Raw genomic sequence first — 25,435 nt, forward strand, 5'->3', positions numbered from 1 at the left:
GTTGGAACCATTTCCAGGGCGCAGAGTAATCAAATCCAGAGGCTTAGTAGCGGGGGCTACAAGGTTCAGGTCACAAGGCCGGCTAAGTATCGATTGCGTGAAGACGTGTCTTTTCCAATTCCACCAGGTCCGGTATCTCGAGCTCTTGATCAGTACCTGACTCTCTTGGAGGCCAACTTAGGTCAACCTATCCAAGGCCAGTTTCTAAAGCATGATATGGACTCATCAGCCAATCTACAGCAAGCTCGACTCTGGAAGTTCCCAACAATAGTAGCCAAGAGACTGGGACTCTCCGAACCTGATCAGTACCATGGGGGAAGATCCTTCTACATGGAACAACGGAATGGACCCTCAACAAACGGAGCAGCCATAGCCATGGAAATCCGTAACCTGCAGCAAAAACTGGACTTGACCGCTTTTCCAATTGCAGACGTGGAAGATATCGGATCCAAAAATGGCTCACGCGCCAAATCTGAGTACAAGATCCAATGGCAGTCCTTCATTGCTTTCTGCCAATCCAATGCACCCCAAGAAGATGACTACATCCGATAATAAAAGTATCTCCGCTCGAAAAAAAACAGTCAATCTTCAACTTTAGACAACAAGCGATCTAGACTAAATTTCTACCACAATCAGATCTTCGGCGTATCGGTCAACACTTTTAGCAGATTGAACGAACTGCTCAGTCAGTACCGGGCAGAGGATAGGGACAAAGGGCTCCTGGGTCTCAAAAAGTTCACTCAAGCCGAGCTGGAACACTTCTTCACGCATGAGGACTTCAGCACCCCTATATGGGTACTCAAGAAGGCAGCTGCAGCCATCATCATGGCTGGCAAACTCAGTCCACAACAATTGAATCGTCTTCAAGTTGGTGATGTGATGCTCTCCCAAGAAGGGTAATGGGTATCCTATGATCCCAAATCTGACGGAGATCGTGCCAATTTCTTAGTACCGTTCAAAATGGCCACCCAACCAACTTTGAACCTGGCCAGCTATGTCAAAACATATATGGACAGTGTTGCCAAAAATAGACAATACCTGGATGGCGCGTTTTTCCGGCGCTTCAATCATCCTTACGGTTTCATGGAAGAGCCCCTGGCCATCTGGACCTTGAGATCCATTGGGAGTGCCGTAGCAAAGGCGTTGAAATTGGAACAGACGCAATATTACCGCAATTGCTCTTTCCTCATTGACGTGCCTGCCAAAATGCCCTCTGTGTACAGGTACAAACTTGATCCGAAAAGACGTTGTCGACCTCAAAAACGAAAGCGAATCACCAATTTTGAGTCTAACTCAGATTCGGATTAGAATTTTTTTCAAGAAAAGATTGCACGTCAGATCAGCCTTTTGCATTTAGTAGGGTTATGGAAAGGAATTGGAATGCTCACTGCTATTGCAGGTTTCCTACAATGGAAGCAGCTAAAAATTTGTAAATTGATTCAAGGTTAAATCTGAATAAACCAGCAGCAATTCACAAATCCATTTTTAGGAATGACCCCTTTTGTTATTGTTTGCTGAAACAATCAGCCTTGTTATAGTTTGACGGAATAAAGTAGAATCTAAATTTGAGTGAAATTAAAATCCTCTTAATCTACAGATCACGTAGGGAGATCATATTATTGATAGGATGTGTGGTACTTGTCTTTCAAAGATGGTTTTGTTTTTGTCTGGGCTAGCTCCCCCTGAGGACCCTCATGTCTGAATCAATGCATAAATCCTAGAAAATATCTACTATTTTGTTAAATGCTAGGCTGCAATGGCAAGGGTCCAATTCTTGTAAAATTGAAAGCACATGTTAGCTTAACCATTCGTCGATCGCATTGTATGAAATATAATGCCAAATTCGTTCAAAAAGATGCCAAACTTGTAATTCTAAACTAGCCACTTTCCAAGAAATCAGCCTTTTGAACGGTAGATGGCGACAACTTCGGACAGCTGATGACGCCAACTTGAAAGCCCTCATTATTACCTCACCCTCGGGAATGACCGCAGGTTCGCCCATTAAAGCTACTAAAGCAGCAACTCTCGCTGTAATTTAAATACCGCAAAGAAGCTTGCCATGGATTGAACCAAAATTTGCAAATGGGAAAGCGGATGCTCTTCCAATACGGTACCCCAGCAAGCCTTCATCGGAGATATTTAGATCATTTTTCTATCTTATGCATTCTGAAAATTGACCGCAAACGTACTTCTCAGTTTGAATTTTCATGACTTCGGTCATAAATTAAATCTATGCACTGCATAGTTTGGCCTGATTTGTCCATAGACCAATTGAGATTATGGACTTACCTCGATGACCAAGAAGCTTCGGTCTGCGCTGACGTCCTGTGTACAGGCCCTTTTCCTAAGGGTATAATCATTTTGTAAACGTTACACAGAGTTTTTAAAACGAGTACATAAGACTTAGTGTTGCCATTTTGTTGCGCCACTGCCTAAGCGCCCCCTGGCCCTTCCAAATGAGCGGCCGCAGGGCCGCGGCCAAGGCGCCCCCTGACCCTTGCAACCGAGCTGCCGCAGGCTTGCGCCGCGGCCTAGGCGCCCCCTGACCATTGAAACCGAGCTGCCGCAGGCTTGCGCCGCGGCCTAGGCGCCCCCTGGCCCTTGCAACCAAAAGGTTAGGTTAGGTCAGGTCAGGTTAGGTCAAGAATGATTTCAAAATGGCAACACTAACTTTCTCTATGTTAACAGTTTAAGAGCTTATGTACTCGGTTTAGAAACTCCGTGTAACGTCCATATAATCATTTGAGTATTGTTATTGAAACTTTTTGATTTGGAAAGTTTGATAACAAAATTGCATGAAAAGACCAGAAGATCAACAACTTGATGACTTACATGACTATTTTTATTATCAATTAAGGGTAAAACTAGTCTTTTCGTCAAATTTGTAGTTTTGCGGTCAATTCTGCTGATGAAGTTTGATTGTTATTTGTCATTGAGGATTGGCTGGTGATATTTACGCAGGGCATTAGTAACGAAATTACAGTGATTTGTTCCTTTTTTGCAAAAAGGAACTGTAATCCCATTACATTTTAAAATTGTACTATTGTAATGACCCCAAAACTAACAGAATTACTCGTTCCTTTATCAGACTCCAGAATGGTCTTAGTTTTTTCGTTATTTCCTAACAGCTGAGGAAGGTTCAGGTTTCAGCCCTTTGGCTCAGCAGAAATTTTCAATTTTGGAGATAAATTTGTGTCAATTTTGGGCAGAAAGTTGTGCAATTTGAAGTTTTCCTCAGTTTTTTGTTCAATTTGTTTGACATAAAAGTCCAAAATAGGTTACAGATATACTAACTACCACCTGGACATATATTTCATCTTTCCATTTTGAAAAACCAAAGCAAAAAAAATGAATATGTCTGTCGCTCGACCATGGCAATTTTTGGAGATTCACTGTATTAAAGGTGGAGACGAACTTTGTTTGTCCAACATCTAAAGTCAGACACATCTAAACATGTTTCCAAAGGGAATAATGTGAAAAGACTTGGCCTGCCATCATTTTCAAGAAGCTCGAAAACATCTCTAACATGTAATAAAACATAATCTTAATATCAAAAATGTTGCATAATAATTTCACTGTGGCATTATCAATATGGTGTTGCAAAACTCAGGTATCTATTTATCTTGAAATATTAAAGATATATGCACAAGATGCTCGTCCAGCTGATTAGTCTGAGAGGCAGCTTGAACAATGCAAGAATCATCTCCCAGGTTTGCTTGTTTTTTAAAACGTCAGATGGCACCTCTCGCACGTTGCCTGCCATCTAAGGATGTGCATCCCAATTGAGGGATATTCCCAATTTGATGTCACAACCAAAATAAATTATTAGCTCACCCTCAGGAATGGCCACAGGTTTGCTCATTTAAGGTGTCAGAGCAGCAACTCATTTTGTAATTTAAATATTGCAAAAAAGCTTGAAATTAGTTAGCCTGGGATCGAACCAGGATTCGCAGTTCAGATGCTCTACCAATACCGTACTACAGCTAGCTTCTCCTCCCCAGGTAAAGTAGGTTCAAATTATGGTCCTTGGAGTTATTATGACAGAATTTTTCTTTGTCTATTGCTTGATTGGGATGGCAAAAATAGCATTTAAAGCCCTCCACGACGAGTCGGTGCCAGTGTAGTACTAGTTTATTTGCAATTTTTTCTGCAAATTCAGGTGATTTTTCATGCAAATTTGCTGTCAATAAGGACCATATTTAAATGCAAATTTTGACCGGCCCTACTCATAACTACTGTGAGGGTTGTGGCGGTAACCAATGTCATATCGTTAGAATATTCTTGTATATAACCTCAATCTCCTTCATTTTTTGATGGCGTTAGCTACAATGGATGAGTGGAGGGAGATTGAGGTACACAAAGCGGGTTTTGCTAGTTACTTGATTGGGTAACTCAAACTGGGAAATACATGAGTTTTGAGTTTTCATAATACAATTGGTTATTTCTACATTTATGTTCGCTACAGTAGCAAGTACAATCAACCATGTTTTATTGAAACTAGAGCTACTTTTTAATTCAACATAATGGCCTAACTTGACGGTGAGAGAAAAAGCCGTGTCGTCTACTTTCTTAAGAGCCCCTGGTTATAACTACTTGAAGCAAAGAAATGTCTCAGACCTGCAATTGAGCGACATAGAGTTTATTTAATCTTCAGGGACCAAGAAAAGTGGTCATCGTGAAGATGATTGGGTTGGTGGTGTGGAGCTGGTGGTTCTGTGCGAGAGGTGTTTATTGCTTTCAACTAGCCAGCATGAATGCATGGTTTATCTCCAGCAATAAAGCTGGCATCAACAGACGGGTCGGCTCTCACCAAAAGGATTTCGCATACTAAAATGTGATTTATTCATCAATAGTGTTCGCCCCATTGGTAAAGTCTCCATTCCCTCACTTAGTAGCTCTCAAAGATTTCCGGGTTAATTTCATTGTTGTGATAAAGCAACCCATTATGACCTGTAATCCACCTTATTGCTTGACTGTACTCGGATTTGCTTCAATTGTAAAATTTCAATGCGTTAGAATTATCAATTGACGGAAAGAAGAGTTAGTTATGCTTGTCTATGGGCTTCGACATTCTGCCATTCGATATTCCATCTCTTCTTTGTCTCCTTGTCTATTATGGATTTTATATAACCTTCGGGGATTGGAACCGTTTTCCGCGAAGCTATTGTGGGTTTCGCCCACTTAAGGAACACAGTATTATATTACCGAAGTGCATCTAGTGCTCGAATTGCTGGGAGGACTGTTTTGGTCTTTACTATGCTTCCTGTCGTAGCTAGGATTGCGGCTTGCGAGTCGACAAAGAAGGATACGGTTTCGTTCTTTATTCCTTTACATTGCATCAGTTCTGCTGCCAAGATGATTGCCTGTATCTCCGCTTGGAAGACCGTGCAATAGTCTGGCAAGCGTTCAGCTATTTCATCATCATATCCTTTTCCTTCAATGTATACCCCCGGACCGCATTTGCCGTCTTTTATATACCCATCCGTAAAATATTTACGTGGCCAGAGTCGATTTTAGGTCTTGGAATAGGTAGGAGTGTTAGGTGCTAATTGTTCCTTTCTTTCATGAACCCTTTCCTTGGGAAATATGTCGTTCAGTTCTTCTGCTAGCAGGATGCCTTATTTTTCAAATTCAAATTTCAAAAATTTGACAGTTGAAACTATGACTATAAAGGGAAAGCGTCCCTACAGATCGCAAATATGCTTTGAGTGACCTTCTTGGCGTATTCCGTCTGAGTAGACCTTGGTGGTTTGGTGGTTCTCCTTGCCTGGTTTTGGAATCATTGTAGTCTTTGATTTCCGCCACGCTAACGGGGTGTATTTCGCTGAGATACATCCCTCGTACAATTCTCTTAATATATTCAGTGTTGTTTCAGGCAAATTACGCGCACATTTTAGCACGTTTATCAAACTGTTTGAGCATTTAGAGCAGGTCATTGAGAGACTGGAAAGACAAGAGTCAGTTGATGTTGTCCATCTTGATTTTGCCACGGTCTTTGATGATAGAGATCATGGCCCTTTTTTGAAAAAACTTCATGACATTGGCAAGGCAAGGTTCTCAATTGGATAAGAAGCTTCATTCAGGATAGGAAGCAAATTGTAAAGGTCGAGGAATCCCTTAGTGACATTCATGATATTAAATCAGGTGTTCCCCAGGGTTCCATCCTAGGGCCTCTCCTTTTTATAATATTCATTGCCCCACTTCAAAAACTTAGAATTATTGCCAGTCTCTCTTCTTATGCTGACGATACAAAGTTAGTTTCTGGTAGGAATGACCAAGATTCCACTAGCCTTGCAAAGGACTTAGATCGAATCTACTCTTGGGTAACCGAGAATAATATGGCCCTGAACGGAATGTCATTCCGCTCAATGACCTTCGGGTCAACTCCTTTGAATATGCCACTCGTAGATAATGGAGGTAAAGATGTTGAGCAGGTCTCCTCTATGAAAGATTAATTGTGGCCCTCCAAAATAATGGAAAGTTCGATCAGTATATCCAGTTGAAGGTGGGTAAAGCTTTTCAAATATGTGGGATGATATATCGCACGTTTAAGTCCAAAGATTAAGTCCAACTCTGTACAAGTCGGTTGTTCAGATACATCTTGAGTATGCTTCATCCATTTGGGTTCCAATGAGTTCAGCAGGTTTGCAAAAGGTCAAACAAGTCCAAAGATGTTTCACTAGGGACATCACAGGAATGAGAGAGCTCTCGTATTGGGAGGGACTAAAAAAGTTGGGACTGTACAGTGTTCAGAGAAGGTACGAAAGGTATCTTATACTGTACGTCTTCAAAAGCATCCATGATTTACCCAGGATTTAGTGTCAATTTTAGTGACCGCAGAGGCTTCACGTGTGTTTTGAGAGCACCTTCAAGCCCTCGAGAATCCAGGCTAGTTCGGATGTTGAAATCTACTTCTTTTCTTTTTCGGGCTCCTTCATTGTTTAATTTGCTTCCCTCTAATATTCGTAGGGAATATGTAGGCCTTATTGATCCAGTTGCATCTTTCAAGTCAGATTTGAGCACATTTTTAGATGGCATCCCAGATCAACCCAACATTCAAGGACTAGCTCAGTCTGCCAACTCAAATTCGTTGGTAGACCAAATATCATATAAAGATTGAAAGGTAATGAATAGACGAATTATAACCTAACATTTCAATGGTACTGGGGATTGCATTCCCTGTTGTGGTTAGAAAAGCCCGTAAAAAACAAACCTGAAAAAAGTTGCTTGGTTAACCGTGCTAAAATGTGCTCGGAACCCGTGGTGGCTAGGAGGAAGGACTTCATGGACTTCAAGAAACTTTAGAAGTTTGGACTTCATGATCTTCTCAAATACCTTCGCAATATTCAAAGTGAGAGAAATCGAACTATAGTTACTGGGGACCGACTTATCTCCTCCCCCTTTCAGAATTGGAGCAATGTGAGCTAACTTTAGTGAAGATGGAAACTTGCCCTGATCCAAGATGCAACGCATCAAGTACGAGAAAACAGGAGTAGGAAACAGTGAGCACCTCATTAGAAACTGAGATGTCACACCATCAGGACCAGGAGAACTTTCAAGCTTAAAGTCCCTGATGGCCGCTAATGCATCTTGATCTGTAACTATAAAATCATCAAATTGCTCAATTTGACTAACGTCATCAACCTCAACAGACTCGTCATTAAAAGAATGAGTTGTCAGAGCTGCCAGGTGGGATTTTTTGATCCCCGTTTTTCAAAACTTGGCATTTTTTCAAGACCCCTTGGCATTGGGAAATCCTTAATATAATTTAGTAATTGGCAGTTTTGAGGCCAAAAAGCTCATTTATCTTGGCTTTTGCAAAAGTTCTTTGTCTAGTAAACCCCGGAATATTGTGTTTTCTTTTTCTTGTTTTTTTTCCGGACTTCCTTACCGCTACTGGGATTGAATTCCAGCACTTCAAGACAAGAAATTTATTCATTTTACTTAATTTTTTTATATGTATTATTTGATCGACCAACGAATTAGAGTTGGCTGATCTGGTTAACCCTTGAATATAAGGTTGATGGGGAATTTTTTTAAAAATCTTGTCCAAGAGTGACTTCAATCCTGCTCCTGGATCAACGCCAACATACGCCCCACGCTTTGAAGGCGAAAATGGCATTATGAATCTCAGAAGACCTGGCAGCACTCTGAGTTGTTGCTTCTAAGCTAAGTGGGGTTGAAAAATGGAAACACATTGTAGAACTTCTCCAAGCATGTTAGCCATTGAATTAAAGAAATATGGTCTTGAAACAAAAAAAAAACCTGAAGTATCGGTCATCTAAAATCTTACTAAACATATAATTGTAACGAGTAACGCCATTGCAAATTATGGCGAGTAATGGTTGTGTAATTAATTATTCTTTTAGGTTAAAGTAGTTGTAACTGTAATCCGTTTCATTTCTTGAGGAACGAATAATACCCTGATGGTTTTGAAGATAAGAAAAGGTTTACGTTTAGCCCTAAAATGACAATTGCTTTCTCCCCGTTTCCATTCATGCATCCGTCAAAAGGCTTTGACAAAAAATTAAAATGAGCTTAACTCCACGTGTCCACTCCTCTGGATCCAATTAAAGGACTTCTCTCGCTTATATCGTATTGTCTTTTGCAAAAGGAATTTTAAACCAAGATTTCCTCGAGCTGACCATGTAGTCATCCTCGCGTCAGTTCTAAGTTCTTTCATACTGTCACCCTGACCATAACAGAGAGATCTCTTCCTAACCCAAAAGTTCCTTCCAAGTTTCTTGGATCGAAATTGGTTGCCAAAAGATGAGACCATGGAGCCATCCAGATACCAAGGCATCGGAAATGAACCTGGAAACGATGTGCTTCATTTCACATCCGAAGACATCAAACGATTTCTGCGTTTAAGCCTTCGTTCCCCTCAATGGGTAACCTTCAAGGCGGTGGCGGTCTTGGCTCATTGCGGGCAACTCAAATGCTCACAACTACAATTCATCAAATGGGGCGACATGGAGTTGTCAGAGATGGGATTGCGGATCAAGCATCCCCTCAGAGCCGATGGCTCAACATTCATGGTCCCTTTTGATGACCATGACGTCTTGGGATGTCAGGCTAGCAAATTGCGAAAGTATGTGGTGGCTTGCAGGGCATGTCGACCCAACAACGAGGATGATTCACCATTGATAAGAGCCTTTTCACACAAGATTCACATGAAAAGCGAGATGAGTATCACGGAGTTACGAGACATTCCTCGACGGATCGCAGAGGTTCTAGAGTTATCCAATCCGGAGAGATATCTGGACCGGGCTTTTGTTAATTCGAAAGATGTTCACCTGTCGGAGGACTCTGATGATGATCAAGACGACCAAAATCTGGATATCTCGAATAAGGAATATCATAGAAGGGCATGGAAGGAATGGCAGAGGTTTGCCAAGTTTTTTGGCTGCAAGAAGACTCAGAGTGAGGAAGATTATGCCACTTATTTTCGGCACTTGAAGGAGACTCAAGGTGATAGTGTCAACTCGATTCTTCGCAAGTATTCTCTCTTGAACCTCATGCACAAACGAAAATTCCAATCATCGCTCATGGATTGGCCCAACCTTAAGACCGCCATCCTCAGTTGGAAGGCCATGGACGAGGCTAAGAAGAACAAAAAGGTCAAACAATTAACTAGAGATAATGTTTTGACTTTCCTCGACATGGACGTTCTCCAAGATCCTGAGATGGTCTTGATCAAGGCCGCCATGGCCTTACTTTTCTATTCCAAGGTCAATGTTGGAACCATTTCCAGGGCGCAGAGTAATCAAATCCAGAGGCTTAGTAGCGGGGGCTACAAGGTTCAGGTCACAAGGCCGGCTAAGTATCGATTGCGTGAAGACGTGTCTTTTCCAATTCCACCAGGTCCGGTATCTCGAGCTCTTGATCAGTACCTGACTCTCTTGGAGGCCAACTTAGGTCAACCTATCCAAGGCCAGTTTCTAAAGCATGATATGGACTCTTCAGCCAATCTACAGCAAGCTCGACTCTGGAAGTTCCCAACAATAGTAGCCAAGAGACTGGGACTCTCCGAACCTGATCAGTACCATGGGGGAAGATCCTTCTACATGGAACATCGGAATGGCCCCTCAACTTACGGTGCAGCCATAGCCATGGAAATCCGTAACCTGCAGCAAAACCTGGACTTGACCGCTTTTCCAATTGCAGACGTGGAAGATTTCGGATCCAAAACTGGCTCACGCGCCAAATCTGAGTACAAGATCCAATGGCAGTCCTTCATTGCTTTCTGCCAATCCAATGCACCCCAAGAAGATGACTACATCCGATACTATAAGTATCTCCGCTCGAACAAGAACAGTCTCTCTTCCACTTTAGCCAACAAGCGATCTAGACTAAATTTCTACCACAATCGGATCTTCGGCGTATCGGTCAACAGTTTTAGCAGATTGAACGAACTGCTCAGTCAGTACCGGGCAGAGGATAGGGACAAAGGGCTCCTGGGTCTCAAAAAGTTCACTCAAGCCGAGCTGGAACACTTCTTCACGCATGAGGACTTCAGCACCCCTCTTTGGGTCCTCAAGAAGGCGGCTGCAGCCATCATCATGGCTGGCAAACTCAGTCCACAACAATTGAATCGTCTTCAAGTTGGTGATGTGATGCTCTCCCAAGAGGGGTACTGGGTCTCCTATGATCCCAAATCTGATGAAGATCGTGCCAATTTCTTAGTACCGTTCAAAATGGCCACCCAACCAACTTTGAACCTGGCCAGCTATGTCAAAACATATATGGACAGTGTTGCCAAAAATAAACGATACCTGGAGGGCGCGTTTTTCCGGCGCCACAATCATCCCTTCGGTTTCATGGAGGAGCCTCTGGCCATCGGGACCTTGAAATCCATTGGAAATGCCGTGGCCAAGGCATTGAAATTGGAACAGGCATATTATTACCGAAATTGCGCGTTCCTCGTTGACGAGGCCACCAAAATGCCCCCTGTGTACAAGAGTAAACTTGATCCGAAAAGACGTTGTCGACCTCAAAAACGGAAGCGAATCACCAACTTTGAGTCCAACTCAGATTCGGACTAGACTTCTTTTCAAGAAAAGATTGCCCGTCAGATCGGCCTTTGGCATTTAGTTGTGAGAAAGCACAGAAGAAATCGGAATGATCAGAGCTATTACAACGGAAGAGGCTTGAAACTTGTGAATTAATGCAAGGTGAAATAAGAGGAAATCATCCGTAATTCACAAATCCTTGAGAAGGAACGAATGCAATTTGTTATCTTTTGTTAAAATAAGTCAACCTTGTTATAGTTTGTCGAAATATAGTAGAATCTAAATTTGGGTGGCTCTACAAGAGCAAATCAGACAATCCAATCAAAAACCGAAGTTAATACATTTTCTTATTGCTCTTTCTTGAGTCCCTTGGTATCTCCACTCGATCCGACGTCACTGCAAAATACAAACGGGTACAAAATAAAAATCATACGCCCTCCTACTTCGAAATTGACTCGCTTTACCCGGTACTTTTTGTGCTGGCTGTTTCTGGGTTTGGTTTGGGCTTCAAGAACATGGCTTCATCAGGCAGAAAGGATCTGATATTGAGGCTCAGACATTTGAGATCTTCGATCCGCAGAGGCCATTCAAACACATTGGGCACACGGCCATCCACATTGGCCTCGAAGAAGTAGAACAATGGGAAATAGAACCAGCCTCTCTGACCAACTCTGGTGGCTCCCTTATTATTGGCCAAGGTGTGGTAGTACAAGAACAATCTGTTGAAAGGGAAAAAATCAGAGATGGGCGCAAGTGTGTAAAATTGTTATTGCTTTAAATACATGTCAAGTGTCGGAAGGGTGTCTGTGTCTAAAAAAAAAAAAGCTATTTTTTCCTTACTTGCTCTCTTACTAGGACTAATTAATTTTAGAATATTTTTAGTTGAGTTAAAATTTGTTTGTAAAATGAATGCAGTACCTTGATGAAATATAAAACGCAATGAAGACGTCAATGGAATAGTGCTCATGGGCGGCAAGGATGAAGAAAATGCCAAAGACATTGCAAATCCAAGTGAAAGTGTGTAGGAAATAGATCCTCCGGGACGTGTATTCTGTGATAAAGAAGTTCAACAACGTCAGGGAGACAGTGTGACCACTGAACATGTAGTCCCCACATGTGCGCACACCCTGAAATGAAAAAAGTTCGTCTCAGAAATATTCTTCCAAAACTTGTTTATTGCGACAGCTTTTTGCAATTTGCGGACTCTCATTTAGATTTGGTTATTGACAGATACGTCGGCACTTTGAATATTTTATTCTTTTCGTCCCATCTATTGGTCCCATCAAATTGTACACTTCATATTTTCCTGACATTGTAAAACCAAGAGTCAAGGGTTTAAATATGGAAAACAAACATTGAAAATTTCATTTAATAGCGCCCACTCAATCGAGTGATTTTAAGATTCAAGACCTTTAATGGATCGATTCGAATTACCTGTAAAGTCATCCCGGCTCCTGACCAAATCAAATAAGCGTTATAGAACTTTTGCCAAATATCCCCATAGGGGCGTGGCGAGCAATCCAGATGTTTTCCCGGCACACTCAATGACGTGATCAACATGGTCACGCAACGAAGAAGAAATATCGTGCCCGATATCGAGAAAAATCGTCGCATTAAAATGAATCTGAAATGAAAACGTGGAGTTGAAAATGAGATCTTCAAAGCGGACAGAAAAGCAGCCACATTTGTGCTTCAAAGAAGTAATTTTTTGTAAAGATGCTGCTACACAAATAGGTCCATGATCCACACATTTATAAATTACATGTTTCCTAGAGTCATGTCATGCCGAAGGGCTAAAAATCTGAACATTGCAAAAATCGGCTGCGCCGTGTGAAATAATATTTGAATTGCAATAAGGTAAAATACTAATCTTTTCAATACCAGAGGACTTTTCGTTCTCCAAAATAAAGCCAAATTACATATGGTCAATGCCAATACTAGGAGCCGACCTTTGACCATGGGCCTTCTTATCACTTTTTCAGAAGTTTGCCCTGTTTCTCGGGCAATATTTTTTCAGTTTGAGATGTCATTTGTGTTCGGTAGTCAAAGATCTTATCCATGAAAGTACTTGATTGGGACATTTAAGCCCACACTCAGAATCATATGAACTAACAATGATAATAAATCGGGTCAAACGATTTTGTCCTTTCTTTAAGGTGTTTTTTTATGAAAATTTATTAAACTTGTAATTCAAAATGATTACGTTTTAACACTTTAGCTAGTCTTTCCTAAAAAATTAAGAAATGAAGGAACGGAACATTCGTGAATCACTTTTTTTCGATCATCTCATGGCAAGAACACATTTGTTGGCTGGGATTATTATGTGATTGAAGATTTACCGCTATTCAATCAACTTCAACCTTGCAACAACACCCCAAAAAACCTCGATTAATGGTTGATACGACAATCGCTTACTATTTGGCGAAAATTATAACACATGCCTCCGACTTTCCAATATCAATTGGTAGACCTTCAACAAAACCTGAAAAAAATCACGAGCTTTCAAGGCCTTAAAAAAGGCTGAATTGCAAGATGTAAATGAATAATCAGGGCAGTTTAGTTTTGCGTAGATTAAGGTAAGTCAGAACTAAAAGAGTTAGGGTGCGATCAGTAGACCTAAAAAAAAGGTGCTTTTTAAGCCGAAAAACTGTGTAAAGTTGAAAAAAAAAAGCTGAAAAAAGGTCGTGAAATGCACAAAAAGGTGTGAATTATGCAAAACAAGTCGGAATCATGCAAAAAGAATTGTTACAATGGGGGAAAAGTCGTTTTCAGCCCCTTTTAGCCTCTTTGCTGCATTTTCATCCTTTTCAAAATCTAGGCACCCAACTCTATTTAATAGTTTATCCAGTGAGTTTACAAATAAAAAAAAATCACATATTTTTTTGCAAGCCTCGACATTAGGAAGTATTTTCAATTAACACAAATGTCATGAATAAAACTTGAATGTCTTCTGGAGCCTACTGGTTTTTCTGCTGAGGGTGCTTTTGTAAACAAAATAATTCTAGACTTTGCCAAAACGAAAAAAAAGGAGTTGAATTTGATATTCAAATTCGTCCTTAGACCAAATAATGTTTGAAGTTGAAATGGCAGCAATAAGACAAATCGCAATCTTTCATTTTAATTGTAGTGGGGATTGCATTCTTTGCAACGGTTAGAAAAGCCAATGAAAACTCAAACCAAAAGAAATACTAAAAGAGTTTTGGCTGAGGTTTGAATCCTGCATCTGATCATCAATCACAAAAGCAAATTTATAGTTTCCAAACAAGTTAAGAAAGAACCAGATAGTGGAAAATGTCGGAAAAGTGGTAAATTTGTTAACAATTGTTTTTCGGCCAAACTGGCCAAAAATTCTTTCAAAAAATTTCTTCCCGTTTAGCTCTTCTTTTTTCAAGGTAGGTCCAGTGGTCAGCAAAGGAATTATATTTATGAATTTTACGTTTACTTATTAGCGTGACAACCTGCAGGTAAATCTGACAACTCAAGATTATGATTACCAATTCAACTTGTCGCTCTAATCATTAGCAGCTAATAGGAACATCAATTTCCGTTTTCCCGCCAATTTCGATGCCCATCACGTGTTCTTTGATCTCCCTCCAATGGGTCACCCTGGATTTCCAAATTCCAAACAAAGCGTTCCTGAAACGCTTCTCCTTCGCCACTCAAGACTAAACCATCCTATCAACCCTCCGACCCCCAAAACATGGGGAGAACCACCTTTAGGGCGTAAACGTGACGATTTTGAGGACGAACCAACCTCTTTGACCTCAGAACTGATATAGTTCTGCAAAGCCATTTTCACCCTTGACCTATTTTTACTCTCAAAAAAAAACAGTGGTGAGTATACTAATAGTAGTGTGTATTATTGGAGTACGGACTCGGCCGATTCTGGAGGTTACTTGTTCTAGCACAATGGAGGATGTGCCGGATTTTGTGGCTATGGACACGGATCCAGATGATCCCGACCCCTTGATTGACGCCTCTGATATCAAACAAGAGAAGAGTGATGACGTGACCGAGACTCCAGACAATGTGGTCCAAGTCAAGGCTGAGCCCTTGGATGTCGATGATATAGAAGAAGAAGAATCGAAAGTAAGCGTGCTTTACACTGAGTTGGGTATGACACTTCATTGGACAATTCAGTCCAGATCAAAAGTCTATTGTCATCCTAGAATTTTTATCAACTTATAAAGATATTTTGATGTTGGGTTTCTTAATAATATTTGGTTTTGGGGACACTAAATGGTGCTTTGGAGTTTTCAAGATTGCTCTGGTTAGTCTTATATGAGTTTTTTTTTAGAAAAAGGCATAAATCCTTCAAAATTGGGGTCTTTTTGGCGTTAGGTAGGTGGAGTAGGAATGGATTGAATCGACTTGGAGTTTAACATTGGCTGGTTTCCATCAATAGTTTGGGATGATGCTTCAATAAACACATGTAGCATCATCTAAGTTGAGGTCTTGTGAGCTCGACAATCAATTGTTCAAGTAAGGTGTATTTTTTTTTACAAAATTGAAAATAGCACCAACTCTCTTTAAATTTTATTTTAGGAAAATCGTGAAAAACCGAAAGAAACCGGAGGTCTCCGCCTGAACCCTAGTTTGGCCAGGGATCCGGGTTCCGGATCCTCTGGAGGAGACCCTAACCAAAAGAAGATCATCATCCTCAACCCCAGCGGCTACAAGGAGATGAGTAACGACTTCATTGTCCACAAACGGATGGAGGAGTAAGGATTACCTTGAGAACCCCATCCTCATGGACCAAGGGTCTCACACACGCGTTTTGGTTCGTTCCTTTCAGATTCAAAATGCTCGTTGACTACAAATGTCAGCTCTGCAGCTACTTGGGTGAAAGCACTGAGGATACCTTGCTCCATATGCAGACCATCCATGGGATCTGTGTTGAAAAGCGCTACGTTTGTAGCGAGTGCACCTTCCGGAGTGATTACCGCATGCCCTATCTGCTCCATTATGAAAGGGATCATATGAACACAAAGGACTTCCTCTGCGAATTCTGCGACTTCTCCACCACCGACTACACCATTCGGAGTCGCCATCTGGAGATTGAACACAACCAGTGCGTCCATTGCGACTATGTGGGCGAGTCCCGAATCATGGTGGCCGAGCATGTCGCCAACGAGCATGTCCGAAAAGTAAGTTTAACGACCTTTCAGTATTTTAGAACGATTGTAGATTTGAATAAGAGATGAATTTGACCCCTTTTGCTCCCATTTGATGGCTCATTCGACTGAGGACGTATGAGAAACATGAAAGTTTTTGCAGACTGCTAATACTTCATTTGACATCCGAGATCCTGCAAACATTGAAGTTGCTGTTGTGATTTCAGCAGCTGGAATTGATTCCTTGAGCAAAGTAAAGTGAAGCCTTATGTTCGAGAGGACAGTTTTGTTTGTTAAAGAAGTCTTCGTCATTTCCTGTCTACAGCTAATTTATACATTTGAAGTTGACCCCGGCCATTGCTGATGAAAGCTCTTTTAAAACTTTGCATTCGTTTCACTTGAATGAATTTTCGCTGATGATATTGGGAGGACTAAAAGACTAAAGACTTCCAAAGCGTTTCACTACTTCAACAAGCGCGTTTGAAGATGTTGATTGAACGCAGATTGCCTTAAAATTATTTTTGGAATGAAATTCGTGGCAAAGAACTTATCTCAGCGTCTTCACTATATTGAAACAAAATGATTTCTTTTAACAATAATTATTTCTTTGTTAATCCTCAGAGATCAGCTAAGGGAGAACTTTCAACCAGGCCCTTCTATACTTCAGATCAATCTGCCGTGAGTAACCTTCAAGGAAATTGCATTTGTTTTTCTTACTAGTTCAGAACAATGGAGCAACCAGTGTTTTTCATCGAATTTCATTTCAAAAAAATGCACGGATCTTGCTGCTTGAAAAAATTTGCTTGCATCTCCAAACGCTGTTTGCTCCCCTCAAGTTCTTCATATTTGTCTTAGGCAATGTCCTCGTTCTTGCTTTTCAGGTGTACAAGTGCGACCATTGCAATTATCAAAGTGTCACTCAGAATGGCATTGACCTCCATGTGACAAGCCAACACGTAGAAAAGAGTCAAGCCCGCACAAGGACATGTCGAATGTGCGCCTTCCGCACCAATAACACCATGACTTTGTATGAACACATGTTCTCTGATCACAACCTTATTGAGGTCAAGTGTAATGAGTGCGAATTTGTGGGCGGAAGTGCCTGGGAGTTGAATGAGCACTCCGAGTCGCATGAACTCAAGGGCTATCAATGCGATCAGTGCGACTACAACACCAACCGCATCATGTTCCTCAATCGCCACAAAAAGGTAAGTGGTTGGTTTCTATTGTGAAAGAAACTTTTTTAGATTTGTAAAGCTTTTAACTTTCACACCACTTCCTCTAGGCGCGACACTCGGAAAAAAGTTTCCACTGTCCATACTGCACATTCAAATCTGCGCAACGTTGGTGCGTGAAGCAGCACATCGTGCAGGTACACGAGAAATCGCGCCTCTACCCCTGTGAGTACTGCGACTACAAGGCAAGCTCACGCGGTAATCTCAACGTGCACATCCGTGGAGTGCACGAGCGTGATAAGCGCTATGAATGCACGCAATGCGATTTCAAGACCTGCCACAAGAGTGGTCTGCTTAAACATTTGCGCTCGCATCGTGGGAAGGAACTGATCTGTGAACTGTGCGATTTCAAGACCTCCTCCAAAGGAACGATGTTTGTGCACAAGAAAGACGCACACGGAGCGCCCTGTCCTCAATGTGATTACGTCGCTACCAGCCATGGCGCACTTGAATCGCATCTGCGCATGAAACACGACGGTGGAGACACTTTGGATTTCCAGACAATGTGAATAGCGTTTTCTTTACTTTTTTGATGCAATTTTTGTTTATTGGTGTAGGGTTTAGTCATTGGTCTGATATTATTCGGGAAAGCAATTGTTTTGAATGATCTTGCTGGGTTTAATATATTTTCATGCAACATGGAAATAAACGTAGTATAACTCAATAACTCAATCCTTTCCATTTTTTGCAGCCAAAGCAACAATCTGACGTCGAGCCAGGTGTACACTTAAGATGAATATTGCTTAACATAGACAAGAGCATCCGAATTTTTGCAACAAACGGTTGGTATTACAACCCACATAATCTAACCTTCCATGTTTAAATTGCCATATACAAGAGGTTCATTTTCCTTGCAGGTCATTATTGGCTTTGAGCCTTCCGCCAAATGTTCCTGACGCTCGTTATTTGACTAGAGCCCTGATTAACTTATTCTACTTGAGAATAAATCACAATTGCTGTATCTAAAAAGTTTTACTTTTCGTTTCTTACATAATCACAAACGTGCCTTAATGAGGAAGATCATTCAAAAACTATCAATGAAGTTCATAGGCATACTAGCTACAAAATATAACGGCAAAAGTTGCAGAAAATATATAAAACTTAAACAAAAACAGTTTATTTCAATCTTTAACCTCAAGTAGTAGGGCCATGAAAATACCGTGAGGGGATGCGGAAGTCAACATTCAACGGCTAAAAAAATTGTACCAGTTTCCAAAAAATCCTTACAGCGCAATAAAAATATGGCCTATACCGTAAAAAATAGTAAATAATCACAAACATTTTAACAACGAGCAGTACGAACGATTTTGAAAGCAACAAAGGGGTAAAACGGCACATAGTTAACGGAACAAAACAAATTCCATTTTCCCATGTGAGTCCAAATTTCATTTGATTATCATTTGATCGCGTTTGTGAACCAAAGAATGCACAATTCGATCATAAATAAGTAGTCTGCGGCACAGCCTGGTCACCAGCCTACAGATTTTTGTCAAATTTTCGCAAATATTTCACTAGAAAATTGTAAGCCTTTACACTATGCTTTTTCTTCCAAGTTATGCTTGGTAAGCTAACAAACCTACTTCAGACCATAAAACGAGTGAAGTGTTGCTAAGTCACCAATTCGAACGCCATTATTGAAGATAAAAAGCGTCATTGAATGGAAAATAAATAAATCGGAATACCGGCACGGCAGATTGCAAGTGCTGTAAAGCTTCATAACTGTTCGCTTTTTTTCAGTCAGAAAACGCCAGTACANTTTTGTCAAATTTTCGCAAATATTTCACTAAAAAATTGTAAGCCTTTACTATGCTTTTTCTTCTAAGTTATGCTTGGTAAGCTAACAAACCTACTTCAGACCATGAAACGAGTGAAGTGTTGCTACGTCACCAATTCGAACACCTTTATTGAAGATAAAAAGCATCATTGAAAGGAAAATAAATAAATCGGAATACCGGCACGGCAGATTGCAAGTGCTGTAAAGCTTCATAACTGTTCGCTTTTTTTCAGTCAGAAAACGCCAGTACATAGACAGGCTGACTGGAAAAAAACCAAACGGGAATCAACCTTAGCAATAATGGTTTGAAAACCTGCGTCGCAGACATAATTGATCGCATCAATATTCCGTAGTTGGTCTTGCAACTAAACAAAGCCAAAAATTCTTCTCGTCACCCTGGATCAAAACAGCAGTGCTCTTATTCTAGAGTGACAGCCAACAAACAGGGTGATACAATCCAAAGAAGAAACCCTAGTTATGGAAACCTTTCAGCAAACTGCTCCTTTGGTTGAGTCTCAAAATTCGTAGGACCCTGGCGTTCTCCAGTTTTTTTCGCCAAAGTCTGATACAATCAGGGTCTTCTACATATTTGCCGGAAACCATGAGAGATATTGTTCAAATGCTTTGGTTCGCCAACCATGATCACTTAAAATTTAGCTGTCTAATTTTTCTTTAGCTTGGCAGTCTCTGTCGGCAACACCGGTCTTGGTGCATCAAAAGGACAAAGATGCATTATTGACGTGCAATGTTAAGTTATTTTCTAGGTTTCTTTTCATTGACAATGTAGACAGACTTCTTTTAGCTTCAAGATCGACTTGGTCTCGATTTTCTCCAGCTGACCCTCGGGTCACCCTGCCAACAATAGTGGTGCTAAAAGTTTATAATGGCCTCCAACGAGAATTCAACAAATCATGAAGGTATATTTTCCCTCCTCATTGGAAATTGTACCTAGAAATTACAACCTTGGATTCCTTCTTTCCATAGAACGCCACGAAGATGAGGACGAGAATGCGCCCATTATCAAGCGGCAAAAGGTCAAAAAAGCCAAGACCCGCCCACTTTCCAGCCGGAAATACATTCCAGTGGTGGAGCGGGTCTGCCTATTTTGCACTTTCGTTGCCGAAGACGCAGAGGATTTGGAGGATCACAACCACCAAAGTCACACGGAAGAGTGGCAAAAGATTGAGATCCAAGTTTGCCAATATTGCAAACCCGCCACTCATTTCTCAACCAAAGCCGAGCGAGCCGACCATTTGAAGGACAATCATGCCGATCACTTGGTCTGTTCACTCTGTCCAGGATTGAGATTTGAGGAGGGCGAGGACGAACTGGACGAGCATTGGCGGCAAATGCACGCTAAGGTACGCCACGCGCCTTGTGGCGTGTGTGGCGAAAAATTTAAGATGGCCTCCCTTTTGAGAGCTCACTTGAGAACGAAACACCCTCGAATTGAGTATGCCTGTCGGCAAGAGCACGAATCGTTGGCGATTGTGACCTTTGCCTCTCAGTCTGCCTACCAGCAACATGTCCTGGCTGTTCATAAACCGCTCAGTTGCTTCCCATGCCACGTTTGTGGTAAAAGCTTCACTCGGGAATTGGCTTTGCGACGGCATCTGCAGCACGCCCACATTCATCCCACCTCCCACATGCCTGGACTGGCGTGCTCACAGTGTTCCCATGTGGCGCGGACAGCTCGGGGCCTGAAATCACACCTTGAAGCCCGACACGACATGGAGGGTGGGGAGATCTTTCAATGTGATTTGTGTCGCTATAATGCCTTATCCAAAGTGACATTGGCCCGTCACCAAAAGGCAGCCCATCCCCAATGCGATCTTTGTGAAGCCCACTTTGGCTCTGAGGAAGAGTTGGAAGATCACACCCTCTTCCTTCATCCCGACACTCTCATGTGCAGCCTCTGCCAAGTCCGGCAGGCCTCTCAGGCCCAGCTCAAAGAGCACATGAGCCTTCACTACAACGAGTCACGCTTTGCCTGTCAGAAATGCGAGCTGGAATTTGACAGCTTCTCAGATCTCAACACCCACATCCTTCAAGACCACCTTCTTCCCGCAGTGGGACGTGAGCAAACAGACATGGGCGTTTTCCCATGCTTTGAGTGCGCATTCCAGGCTAGTGATATCCGTGAGCTCACGCGTCACGTTCAAGTGACCCACTTTCAAGAGGAAGGGCGCACTTTTCCTTGCTCCGAGTGCGATTATGTGGCCAAGTCTGCATTCACCCTGCGTGAACACAACAAACGATGTGGCAAAGGAAAACGCAAGTATCGCTGTCAGATTTGCGGTTTTGAGGCCAATCACTTCAATGGGTTGATCAGCCATTCCCAGGAAGCTCACCGGCGCGATGCGTCTAAGCGCATGAAGTGCGCAGAGTGCAGCTTTTCGACTGAGCGCGCATACAACCTGAAGGTGCACATGAAGAGACACAAGAGGGAGCGCGCTAAGCGTGAGGGTAATACATCTGACCTTAAAGCGTCTAACAAAGAGAATGAAGAAGAAACAATTCAAGATCACTAACCTGTGCCTATGGAAAAGGCAGACCCCTGCCCAGACTGCCAGGAGCATCAGGCCAATATTCTCGCACATCTCAAAGGCCCAAGGAATGTGGGGAAGGTTATCTGCAATTGACAGGAATGAATGGGCCTTTTTTTTCATACGAGACATCTTGCAACTTTCTACATTAAAATGTATTGAAAAAGGAACATATACCTACCCAAAAGAATATCTGGTAAAGGAGGATATCTCTCCATGTCCGGAACGCGATCGTGAACAATGACCATTACAAAGGCCGACAACCAGGAAACGCAAAGCCCATACAGAAAGGCCATCAGCGTTTTCAATCGGTCTGGTGGTAAGTTAAGGGCGTAGCCATGCTTGGTTCGTATCAAGCAACTCAGGCAAGTGTTCAGTGGGTTGCTTGATTGTGTGGGAGTGGCCGTGGGCGATGATCGGGACCCTTTACTTGGTTGATACGCCTGCAACATGTGAAATTCAGAAATGTGACAAAAAATTATATGGATTCAATATTACATAGGTCTGGCACGAATTCGAAAATTAGAATTTAAATTAATCTATTTTGGAGAAGTTGAATGAAAAACCTGAAGAAGTTATAATTTTGCACCAAATTTTTTCCGCTGGGTAGTCGTTTTTTTTTCTCTGATTCCTTTGAATCGCGGATTAAAGTTCCATTTGTTTTATTCTATTTGTTCAAAATCTTCGAAAATGGTGGAAATTGGTCTTTTTAAAAAAATATGTAAATTGGGAATTGCTCAATCATTTTCAAAAATAATTTTCATTTTCAAGAATTTCTTAACAGATTTACGTAGATCTTTCTGAGCTCAGAACCATATTTCTTGTTTTTCCGTCTCATGCTAGAAAAAATCAAATTTTCAAAGATGTTGAAAAAAATGTGGTGTGGATATAGATGAAGGAAATACATTACCTATTCGCGTTAAAAAACTCAAATTTCCGACATCCACTTAGAGCACTGGCAGCAGCATCGCCTTGATGCAATCTACAGACCAATTTCTCGTCGTAAAACCGATGGTAATGACCACAAATGAAATCTTGTTGTTACTTAGCACTTTGACGAAATATCAATAGCACCAAAAATGTGCGCGGCTGTTAGCTAATTTTTTTTTATATATGAATGCAATGGGATAAGAAATTAAAAGCCACCTTTGGTCTCTTCTAAAAATGCTTGTCCCACTACTTGATTATAGGTACCTATCAGCGGACTTCCTTACCGCTATAAGTTATTAAGAAAATAACCTAATAAAAATGAGCTAGCTCTTTGTCACAAATATTACAAATTGGGCCGGAAGAAAATACAAGAATACAACTCCTGGAATCCCAAATCCCGGCAAGCCTGTTGTTGAGGGATTAGTCATTTTAGCACTTTGAAATGATTCGATTTGAGTCGCCAATTTATCAGAGGTTTTCAAAGCTTCTTTCAGGGCAAGCTAACAAAAAAATTGTCTCTGAACAAGGATAAATATTTTTAGAGGGCACAAAAAGTAGCATTCTGTAGGCACCTTGGCAGCAGAGAAGTTACATACAGACATTGACCCAATCTAAGGTTCATTTTCGACTGATCCAACACTATTACTTTGATCCAAGATGCATAAAGCCAAATTAACCATACGAACACTTGTTAGCTTCATCAAACCCTTTCAATCTAATAACAACAATTATGATAGGTATCTTTTAATCCGTCCTACCGCAGGTACATTTCCAGTGGCCAAAACTTGGTCCAAGGACTGACTCTTGGTCAAGTTCAAGGTAGAATGACGACGGGCCTCTTTCCATAACTCATCCTCCGATTCACCCGACGAATCCGAATTCGAACTCAATCCCAAACCTGAAATGATTCAGATGAACTTTGACTATTAGAGACTTATAAATCAACATTATTTTAAAGTTAATAGTCCTGGTAGCGATAAGCCAGCGAAAACCCAATCAAAAAAACGGGCAAGCAAGCAAACACAGGAGTTTAGAATCAGTTGAACCGTCGTTGCTATTTAATGCTACTCATCGGACATGGAGCTTGATGTTGAAGGATAAATGGCCAAATCAAATTAATGATGAAAATCATGCAAATATTACAATTTGGATAGATGTCAGATCCTATAAATAGCCTCGTTCAATGACAAAAGTTATGGTCTAATAATAAAAAGCCAACCTTTTAGTCCTGACAAGAGCAAGAGGTGCGAAATTCGCTAGCATTTTAGTTATTTGAAGCAAACATATGATCCTCAGCCAGACAAAAAGGCATCAATAAACAACGAATTTGCTCAATACTTATGTCTGAAAAGTATTTGCATTTGTAAGAGCCAACCATTTAGTTCTAAGCTTGGTTCTTAAACCTAACATATCCGTTCGATATAATTCGAACAGTTACAGGTCGACAGTTATGTCGCAAAACTAATGAATGTTGGGTTCCATTATTGTTATTTAGGATCAAACGAATCACGTTTCCATAATTCTTCAGAAATCAAAAGTAAAACCAATTTCCAACACTATTTTTTTTTTTTGCTTTTCTTTCTTATTCACAACACATTTGTAATTTCAGGGATTTTGACAAGAAACAAGAGCAACCACAACAACAATCATTGTTAGATTTTACTGAATGAATCTTGAATTACTTCAAAACAATCACAGAGAAATCTTAGGGTTTCTCCAGATAATTGGTTTTACCTTGGAAATTGAATATTTTACGATAGCTTCTCTCTTTCAATCTGCAACTTACTCATAGCTTGTCTGAGTCAAATTCACAATGCCTTTTTTTTCTTCACTTTTCCTTACCGTTATTGCGATTGGAGTATGCTTCTTTGTTTTGAAAAATATAAACTTCGAAAATATGCTCCAAATAGTGTGTTTTCAAAACCCGCTGAACATGTCGAGAGGGGGAATTGCTACGATTTTTCATGAGTGTTTTGATATATTCCAAGATTTGTAAAGTTCTCAACGGCGGGTCAACATGACTTTTTTACCTTTTCGTAGTTCAGATCTGTGTCCCAGTCCTATGCATATTTAACCACTCCACTTTGAAAGGGGTTAAAATCTTTTTTTCAATGATCATAATTTTAGTCCAAAAATTGTATTACTGCATTGATTGCCATGTATTCATAGAAACAACTATTCAATTTACAAATCTTTTCATATGATAATCATGCCGTAGAATTACATTTTGGTAAACCCTTCACTTATCAATACGAGCATTTCGGTCTTTTGCTAATCCAAAGGACCCTTAACCCTTAACGGCCACAAAGACGGCCCACTTTCTCCAGATCTTACCCGGAATGGCAGCCAAATCGCGTGCAGAACCGTTGACCAAGGGCGGCCCCGCCCCTTTCCGGTCCCGTTTCCATCGCTGAAGGCCTAGAATAAGATGTTGTTTCACGCCCAAGGAGATTCGCGGACACAACGAGTCTACATCCTGCCGACTTAAGTTGGCCAAAATCGGCCCCGAGCAATTCCAGAGGTCATAGAATTCCAGGACATCCCGGAGCTGGTCGCGAATATGTCGATCCTCGGGCAAGTAGGTCCAAAAGGCGCCAAAGTCCGGATTCAAGGGCGGGTGGTAGGGATGATCTTCGGGCAGAGACATGGTCAAGAAACACGATTAACGGTGCCTGACTGTCTACGTCGAGGATGGAGAGGGCACTAATCTCAGCTCATGTTTGTTTGACGTCGTGTGTTTTGATCAAGGCTTGGACACTTTCAACGATTCAAATGGCAGCTGAATGACGTCATTAGAGGGAATATACGGCTGGCTTGAATCGTC

General features: G+C 41.3%; 3 protein-coding genes across 5 annotated transcripts; 2 read left to right on the plus strand and 1 right to left on the minus strand.

Annotated features, from left to right (window-relative positions):
• Positions 1-11,180: 11,180 nt before the first annotated feature.
• LOC131891236 (sphingomyelin synthase-related protein 1-like) lies at positions 11,181-25,382 on the minus strand. 2 transcript variants are annotated; one of them, XM_059240759.1, is made up of 8 exons: positions 24,946-25,382; positions 23,370-23,509; positions 21,863-22,124; positions 21,668-21,767; positions 12,447-12,636; positions 11,931-12,139; positions 11,484-11,731; positions 11,181-11,408 (listed from the first exon to the last, which is right to left on the minus strand). In XM_059240759.1, exons 1-8 carry the CDS (start codon positions 25,256-25,258, stop codon positions 11,347-11,349), a joined length of 1,524 nt encoding a protein of 507 aa, XP_059096742.1. In that variant the 5' UTR covers positions 25,259-25,382; the 3' UTR covers positions 11,181-11,346. The 2 variants fall into 2 exon arrangements, with proteins under 2 accessions (XP_059096742.1, XP_059096743.1); XM_059240760.1 differs by having other exon boundaries at positions 11,477-11,731; positions 24,946-25,380.
• On the plus strand, positions 14,594-18,376 carry LOC131891234 (zinc finger Y-chromosomal protein 2-like). 2 transcript variants are annotated; one of them, XM_059240756.1, is made up of 9 exons: positions 14,595-14,846; positions 14,918-15,101; positions 15,558-15,733; positions 15,808-16,159; positions 16,748-16,804; positions 17,008-17,334; positions 17,412-17,866; positions 18,053-18,143; positions 18,219-18,375. In XM_059240756.1, exons 2-8 carry the CDS (start codon positions 14,922-14,924, stop codon positions 18,090-18,092), a joined length of 1,587 nt encoding a protein of 528 aa, XP_059096739.1. In that variant the 5' UTR covers positions 14,595-14,846; positions 14,918-14,921; the 3' UTR covers positions 18,093-18,143; positions 18,219-18,375. The 2 variants fall into 2 exon arrangements, with proteins under 2 accessions (XP_059096740.1, XP_059096739.1); XM_059240757.1 differs by lacking the exon at positions 16,748-16,804 and having other exon boundaries at positions 14,594-14,846; positions 18,219-18,376.
• LOC131891235 (zinc finger Y-chromosomal protein 2-like) lies at positions 19,930-21,851 on the plus strand. Its single transcript, XM_059240758.1, has 2 exons — positions 19,930-20,052; positions 20,120-21,851. Exons 1-2 carry the CDS (start codon positions 20,019-20,021, stop codon positions 21,664-21,666), a joined length of 1,581 nt encoding a protein of 526 aa, XP_059096741.1. The 5' UTR covers positions 19,930-20,018; the 3' UTR covers positions 21,667-21,851.
• Positions 25,383-25,435: the final 53 nt, after the last annotated feature.

This window comes from Tigriopus californicus, chromosome 12 (assembly GCF_007210705.1).
Source record: "Tigriopus californicus strain San Diego chromosome 12, Tcal_SD_v2.1, whole genome shotgun sequence".
Lineage (NCBI taxonomy): Eukaryota > Metazoa > Arthropoda > Copepoda > Harpacticoida > Harpacticidae > Tigriopus > Tigriopus californicus.

Bases quoted from the DNA above. Each gene is read 5' to 3' on its own strand.
- LOC131891234 (XM_059240756.1), top strand. From the start codon at position 14,922: ATGGAGGATGTGCCGGATTTTGTGGCTATGGACACGGATCCAGATGAT. The intron at 15,102-15,557 runs GTAAGCGTGCTT...ATTTTATTTTAG, and splicing joins TAGAAGAAGAAGAATCGAAA to GAAAATCGTGAAAAACCGAA. The intron at 16,805-17,007 runs GTGAGTAACCTT...CTTGCTTTTCAG, and splicing joins ATACTTCAGATCAATCTGCC to GTGTACAAGTGCGACCATTG.
- LOC131891236 (XM_059240759.1), bottom strand. From the start codon at position 25,258: ATGTCTCTGCCCGAAGATCATCCCTACCACCCGCCCTTGAATCCGGAC. The intron at 22,125-23,369 runs GTAGGACGGATT...CACATGTTGCAG, and splicing joins CCACTGGAAATGTACCTGCG to GCGTATCAACCAAGTAAAGG. The intron at 11,409-11,483 runs GTACCGGGTAAA...TGTATTTTGCAG, and splicing joins AGAAACAGCCAGCACAAAAA to TGACGTCGGATCGAGTGGAG.
- LOC131891235 (XM_059240758.1), top strand. From the start codon at position 20,019: ATGGCCTCCAACGAGAATTCAACAAATCATGAAG. The intron at 20,053-20,119 runs GTATATTTTCCC...TTCTTTCCATAG, and splicing joins GAATTCAACAAATCATGAAG to AACGCCACGAAGATGAGGAC.